A 7500-nucleotide genomic window follows, 5' to 3' on the forward strand; every position below is an offset into this window, starting at 1 on the left:
CGTGGGTATTTTGATGTTTGGTTTGGGAGGCCAGGTTGTTAGGTTGGGCAGTGTGATGTTATTTCAGGAGGTTTAGTTACTGTGGGTTGGGGAATATGGTGTTGGGTTGGTGTGTTTGGTTATTGGGTTGGGAGATGTGAAGTTAGGTTGGTATTGTTTAATTACTATCTTGGGGAATGTTGGGTTGGGGTGTTCAGGTAGTGGTTTGGGGAATGTTTCATTTGCTTTGTGTATTATGATAGAATGGGGAATGCTGCATTGCGTTGGGTTGTAGTTGGGATACATTACATGTGTTTATGGATATAATACCTCTGCTATCTTATTTCTATTTTTTGTTTCTGACCATAAGTCTTTTTCCTTTGTCTATCTTCTTTTCTTTCTTCTTATATATTTCTTCATTAGCTTTCTTTCTACCTCCTTCCTTTCTTCCTTTCTGCTTTTCACCTCTTTTCTCTCTCTCTCTCTCTCTCTCTCTCTCTCTCTCTCTCTCTCTCTCTCTCTCTCTCTCTCTCTCTCTCTCTCTCTCTCTCTCTCTCTCTCTCTCTCACTATCTCACTCTCTCTCACTCTCTCTCACTCTCTCTCACTCTCTCTCTCTCTCTCTCACTCTCTCTCACTCTCTCTCACTCACTCTCACTCCTGCACCTCCTCTCTCTCTTTCTCTCTCTCTCTCTCTCTCTCTCTCTCTCTCTCTCTCTCTCTCTCTCTCTCTCTCTCTCTCTCTCTCTCTCTCTCTCTCTCTCTCTCTCTCATTCTTTCTTTCCTTCTCATTTTCTCTCATTTTTTCTTTCTCTCTGATTGTCTCTCTCTCTCTCTCATTCTCTCTCTCTCTCTCTCATTCTCTCTCTCTCTCTCTCTCTCTCTCTCTCTCTCTCTCTCTCTCTCTCTCTCTCTCTCTCTCTCTCTCTCTCTCTCTCTCTCTCTCTCTCTCTCTCTCTCTCTCTCTCTCCTCTCCCTCCCTCCCTCCTCCTCCTCCCTCCCTCCCTCCCTCCCCTTCCCTCCCCCTCTTTCCCTCTCCCTTCCCCCTCTCCCTTCCCCCTCTCCCTCTCCCTTCTCCCTCTCCCTCTCCCTCTTTCTCTCCTCTCCCTCTCCCTCTCCCTCTCCCTCTCCCTCTCCCTCTCCCTCTCCCTCCTCTCCCTCTTCCACTCTCCCTCTTCCACTCTCCTCTCTCTCCTTCTCCCCCTCCCCCTCTCCCTCCCTCTCTCTCCCTCTCCCTCTCGCTTCCTCGCCCTCTCTCCCTCTCTCCCCTCTCTCCCCTCTCTCTCTCCCTCATAATCTCCAACACCCTAATGCAAGAAAAGACAGAATATACTTAGAATATTAGTTACAAAGAAAACATAAAACAAAATACCATTGTCTACCTGTCTACCTGTCTATCTGACAAATGTAGAGCTGATATGTGTGGATATACATTATTCACATATGCATGTGCAATACATATGTCCATAGATGTGTGCATAATTTCTTGGGCATATCCAGATTTGCCATGATTAGCATAAACACATATGGGTTATACTGTCATAATCCCCCTCCAGAGGTGAAAACTTAGTTATGTTGAGATTAGGACCAAAGATTCATTTAGAAAAAACAAAAAATAGAGAGATTATAGTTAAAAGAGTATTCAAGTTATAGATAGAGACTAGAAAACTTTTAATGAAAAGAAATCAAGTTATGGAATTATGCTTTTAATTGGAACAGAATCCAGAATTTAGAATACAGTTTATCATTACCATGTAATAATTAGAGTAAAACTTAGGTTGTATCTAAAACCAAAACCCAAGTTATTGTTAAAAAAGAACCCAACTTGCAACTTTAATCAAACAGAACCAATACAGACACAGGTGTGTTTAGAAAGAAATGACTGCATATTTTATTCTGTTACAATGAAACATTATTTGTTTCCAGAGAGAACAAAGACCAGAGTATTATTGTCTCAGGAGAGTCGGGTGCTGGGAAGACCGTGTCTGCCAAATATGCCATGAGGTACTTTGCCACCATCAGTGGGTCTGATTCAGAGACACAGATTGAGAAAAAGATCCTGGCGTCAAATCCTATCATGGAAGTGAGTGCATATCTGCTTGTTGTTTTTGTTTTTGCATGCTTGAACATAATTGGGTTTGCTTATGATTATGTATTATTTTATGTGTGTGTGCGCATGCATATGTGTGTGTGCATGTGTGTGTCTGTGCGTGAGAGTGTGCATGTGTGTGTCTGTGCGTGAGAGGGTGTGTGCATGCTTACTTAAATTTTTTATGAATAAATCAGTCAGATACATGTAAGAAGAGTGTTCATGCAAACATAAGTTGTTTTAAGAACTATCAAGCATATCACAAATAAATCTGAACTGAAGTGTCATTCTCTTGAACTCCTTTTTATAATAAATAACTATTGATAAACTTGTCCATCCCCCTCTCCCAAGGCCATTGGTAATGCCAAGACAACTAGAAATGACAACAGTTCTCGCTTCGGAAAGTACATAGAGCTGGACTTTACACCCAGCTACAGCATCATGGGTGCAAACATGCGAACTTACCTCTTGGAGAAATCCCGCGTTGTCTTCCAGGTAAGGATTTCACTGAGGATTTCATTCCTTTGTTTTATTTGCTCTAGTTACTTAGATTATTTGTTTGTTTGTTTGTTTTGATAGTTAGGATAATTAGATGTTAGGCATAGTTTATACAACAGCATTCATGGTTCCTTTTTAAGCTAGTTCAGTTTCCTGTGTTTGTTTATTTGTTTCTCTGGGTTATATAGTGGTAGGTTTTTGTCTATTACCCCATTTTTTTTTATATGATGATTAATTAATTTTTTACTTTATTATTGCTTGTATTCTTTGATTTCTTTACTTATTAACTTGTATCCTTATTCACATGTAATAATTACTTGCTTATTCATTAAGTAGCTCATTCATTATTATATTAATTGATTTATTGAATCATTCCTTATCAGTTGTCTTATTTGTTGATACATTTATTTTATTTTGTATATATCAAAATTTTTTTATTTATATTTTGTTATATTTTCATTTGGTTTATTCTTTATTCAGTTTATGTTAGTTTGTTTTATATTTGTTTCCATTGAAGTGTTAGTTATACATGAACTATATTTGTTATTTATGTATGTTTTTTTGTCAGTATTGGTAATACCAATGTGTATTATTGTATCTTATTGTATTGTATGTGATAGTTTACAGGATTTAGTGTTTCTATATTTACTATATTTGTTATTTATGTATTGTTTTTTGTCAGTATTGGTAATACCAATGTGTATTACTGTATCTTATTGTATTGTATGTGACAGTTTACAGGATTTAGTGTTTCTTTGTAATATATTGGAACATGATGTAAAGGATATATTAGGTTTGTAGGTTTTTATCAGAAAAGTTTGTAGAGTATCTAAAAAGAATATTTTCTCTTTTTAAAAGTGAATATTTTTATACTGTATTAGAAAAACAACAACTAAAGAATCAGGGATATGAATAAAAAGGATTACTAGTTTATACTTTGGACATAGAAGGGAAGCTGTGAAGACAACATTCGTGCAAAAAATAGACAGGGAATAACTGTGAAAAGATATTCTTTGTCCATTTATTTGGTTTAGGCAGATAGATGATATCAGTCACTATTAGATCTGTTTCTAAAATGTCTAAGAGGAAAATTTGGTAAGATTTATTAATATAGCTTATAATGGAAATATTGCCAAGACCCAATACTGTATGTATGTAAGGGTGTATGCCTGCATGCGCATTTGCACATGAGTATGTTTTATATAGATACAAGAAGAATGTCACTTACCATAGTCATATGTTCATTTTATTATTTGTTGCAGGCTCCAGATGAGAGAAATTACCACATATTCTACCAGTTGTGTTCTGCTGCAGAGCAAGGAAAGCTGCCTCATCTAAAATTAAGTGAGTTGAGTTTGTGCATCAAAATTACTGTTGAACATGACTTTAATTATGAGTACATGAGTCATGAGGAAGAGGGGAGGTTAAAGACAAGTGATGAAAGTTAAATGTTAGTAGGGTGTGTGCTAATATGATTTTTTTTTATATTTTGTTTCATAAATGAATTAGAAGTGTGTTTGATTTTCTTTTACACATAAATGGGTTCATAAATGGGGCAATTTGATTCTGGTGAAATTGATTTTTTTGATTCTTAAGAATTTCTTTGATTTTTTTTCTTTAAAATAAAAAAAGTGAAAAGTGATTAACTGGGACTTGTTCTTGTGTGAGTGTACAGTTGATGTAAAAAGAATCGGCTTAGTCTGTGGTTTATTCATTTTTGTATGACTTATCCATGTGTTCATACCTAAAAATTGATATTGTTAATTTTGTTGTCTTGAATTTCTCAATTGCTTGAAACAGATTGAAATTGACTGTATTGATGAAATTAGAATTAATGTATAAAATGTGATATAAAATTGAGAAGACTTACACTGTGTCATTTGTCTTGTACATATTTATGTATAGTTTTATATGTATACTATTAGGAGGGCTGTAATATACCATGTTAGTGACTATGACGGATTATTTTTTAGTGCAATATTTGGTCTTGAATCGTACTTTTAAATTTTTTCAGGTTTTATTAATTTCTTTCTTTTCCCCCACCGCCATAAATCTTGAGGTTATTTATTTATTATTTTTTTCACACTCTTATACTATTTTTGCATAACTAAGTTCAAACTTTATTGAATGCAAAAATAACTCCTTTGTTATTGTGGCTGTGGTTTTATATTCGTACCCATATGTTCCCCATCCTTGAGAAAAGAAAGTGTTGCAGAATTTTATTTGTTTTCATATAAAGAAAGAACCTTCCCCATCCTACCCTCTCTAACTTCCTTCCACATTTGAACTGCAATAACCTCTTCTTTAGGGAAGCCGATGAGGTTTCACTACCTGAACCAGGGGCTTCAAGAAGGACCCATGGTGGCGTCCAAACCTCGCAAGGGTGTGGTTCAGTGAGCGATGCGTGTGTTGCGAGATAGATCGCTTGGTGCTAGGAACTTATGGCTTGAGCTTCATTGCATTTCCCCCCCTCATTTTTTTCTTTTCTTTTCTTTCTTTTCTTCAGCATGTTTTGAGATTTTGGCAATTTGTGATGCCCTTTCCTAATCTTGATTTTTTCACTCTTTTTCTTTCTTTTTTATATGTTTCTTTTTATGTCCTCTCCTTTTCTTTTGTTTTCTCACTCCAATATTTGAAGAGTTAGTGTGGATGGTGTACCTACTGAAGGCACTCCCTCTATTCATTTCTTTATCATTGTGTTTACTATATTTATATTTTTCTTTTGTAACACTATATTACATATCAGACTCAACACCTTTGGCCAGTTGAACATCACAACCCCAATATGAACACGAACTGGCCCCTTTACTTGGGATTTGCTTAACCGAGTCTGATATGCCTCATCCTTGTCTTCGTTGAGGACATTTTTATGATATATTGTAATTTAGTTTGTTATTTCATTGTATATCGGGGTTATGCATAAGTGAGGGTGGATTTTAAATGTTTTCAAAATTTAATGAAAAGAATGGACAAGAATTGTTTTCTACAATTTTCTTGGAGTAATGAGCAAGTTGCAAAATAGTAGGGCAAATGATTCAGAAGGGATATGGTCATTATACACCATCTTGGAGAACGATAATCCTGTATACTTCCATATTAAATTCAAGAAAGAATAGGATACTGATAATTTCATAGAAAATTAGAAAACTATAGCTTAGTATCTATATTACATAATATGGCAGACTATGCTAAGTAAGCTATATCCAGTTACTAGTAGATACAGTAATGTAATTCAAAGAAATGAAGCTATTTTATTATTTTGTTAAATAAAAATGCTTGGGCTTGTTTCTCTCTTTTGTCTTTCAAATATTTCTACCCTGGTGGTTGCTTTGAAACTCTTCGGTATTACAGTTACATTGGTGACTTTTTATGCTTGGTGAAAGAAGAAATGAGTATGAGACTGTTGAATTATGTGCTTGCTTTTGACCAGAAAATGAAATGTGCTTGTATGCAGGTTTGAATTTTAGTGGAGTTTAGGTATTTATGATTTTTAAGATTGATTGATTTTGATATATATTGGTAATTATGTATATAGATGTTTATAAGTTGCTAAGAATCCATCTTTGATTATGTCAAAATTTTCTTTTTATAAGAAGGAAAATTGCACTTGTAGTAGAGCGAAAAATACATTCAGAATAACTATGTATTTAAAGAAACGATTATTAAGTACCAAGGTAAGTGAGTTTTCTTCAAAACAATTAGATTGATTTGCGGAAACCTTAAGATACTGCAGTGTCTGATATTGCAAGTGTATTTCAGGTCATCAAGACAACTTCCACTACCTCAAGCAAGGCAGCAGCCCGCACATCGACGGGGTGGACGATGCGGAGGACTTTATTGAGACTTGTAAGGCATTCAGCCTCCTTGGCATCAATGAGGGGATGCAGGAACAGATCTTCAGAATATTGGCTGGGATTCTACATCTGGGGAATGTGGTGCTGGAAGAGGGTAACGGAGATTCGTCAGCCATCAGTGTGAGTTTCATTTTTGGAACTGGCTAGAGTGTACCTGTGCTTGCATGTGTGAGGAGAAAGACAAGGGTGCAACTGGAAGTAGTGTTTGATCAAGAAAAATATGATTATGATAATCAGACAACTAAGGAAAGGGTAGTAGCTGATGGTGTTGGTGTTTGTTTTTTTAAGGTTGCATTTAATAAGAAATTACCTAGTTAAGGGAGAAATTGGGCTTCTGTAGCTATAAATGATTATTTGAAATATATCTTAATGTTATGAACTTTTGGCCTAAGACTTAGATGTTAAGCTGACTTTACATTTAGAAATCTTGAAGGATTAAAGTTAATGGATTCTGAATTCCGCTTCCCTACAGACGGGAGACAAGTCACTAAAAACCGTTTCGGAGTTGCTAGGCATCGATTTGGAGGACATCCGGAAGTGGCTCTGCAACAGGAAAATTGTTAGTGGGAGAGAAGTCTTCACTAAGCCAATGACATTGACTGAGGTGAGTTGTTTGCATTGTTGTTGATGTTGATTAAACATACATCATATTAATAATTTATTGATATGTTGTGTTCTGTTTTGCATACTGATATTGTTGAAAAGTTCTCTGGTTTTTATATTGATGTTCAAGTGATCGATTATTGAGATTTGGATGTATTGCATTGTGTGGAAGGGAAATTTTGTACAAGTTCATATTTATGAACTGCTTGTTGCTTCATTAATAGGTCAGGAATCTATTAGAGTTTTTGAATTTACAAAGTTGAGAGATATTTGTAATGAAATTTGTTATTTACAAAATAAATTATTTTAAATGTATTCCTTTTTTACAGGCTGTTTTCTCAAGAGATGCATTATCAAAGCACATTTATGCTAAGTTGTTTGACTGGATTGTCACTCAGATCAACAAGTGTTTTGCAGCTAAAGCCAAGCCATATAGGTACATATGCATTGGTTTGTTTTTGCATTTTTGTGTGATTTC

General features: G+C 35.3%; 1 protein-coding gene across 11 annotated transcripts in view; it reads left to right on the forward strand.

Annotated features, from left to right (window-relative positions):
- Positions 1 to 7500, forward strand: part of didum (dilute class unconventional myosin) — a 247071-nt gene that overhangs the window by 114811 nt on the left and 124760 nt on the right. For 8 of the 11 annotated variants that reach the window (XM_070114610.1, XM_070114618.1, XM_070114611.1 and 5 more), the window contains 7 exons: positions 1905 to 2061; positions 2419 to 2562; positions 3828 to 3909; positions 4874 to 4948; positions 6325 to 6539; positions 6892 to 7023; positions 7352 to 7458. In XM_070114610.1, coding sequence (XP_069970711.1) covers positions 1905 to 2061; positions 2419 to 2562; positions 3828 to 3909; positions 4874 to 4948; positions 6325 to 6539; positions 6892 to 7023; positions 7352 to 7458 — 912 coding nt within the window. The remainder of the gene's footprint in view (positions 1 to 1904; positions 2062 to 2418; positions 2563 to 3827; positions 3910 to 4873; positions 4949 to 6324; positions 6540 to 6891; positions 7024 to 7351; positions 7459 to 7500) is intronic. The other 3 variants (XM_070114615.1, XM_070114617.1, XM_070114621.1) reach the window with 1 other exon arrangement.

Source organism: Penaeus vannamei, chromosome 36, assembly GCF_042767895.1.
Source record: "Penaeus vannamei isolate JL-2024 chromosome 36, ASM4276789v1, whole genome shotgun sequence".
Lineage (NCBI taxonomy): Eukaryota > Metazoa > Arthropoda > Malacostraca > Decapoda > Penaeidae > Penaeus > Penaeus vannamei.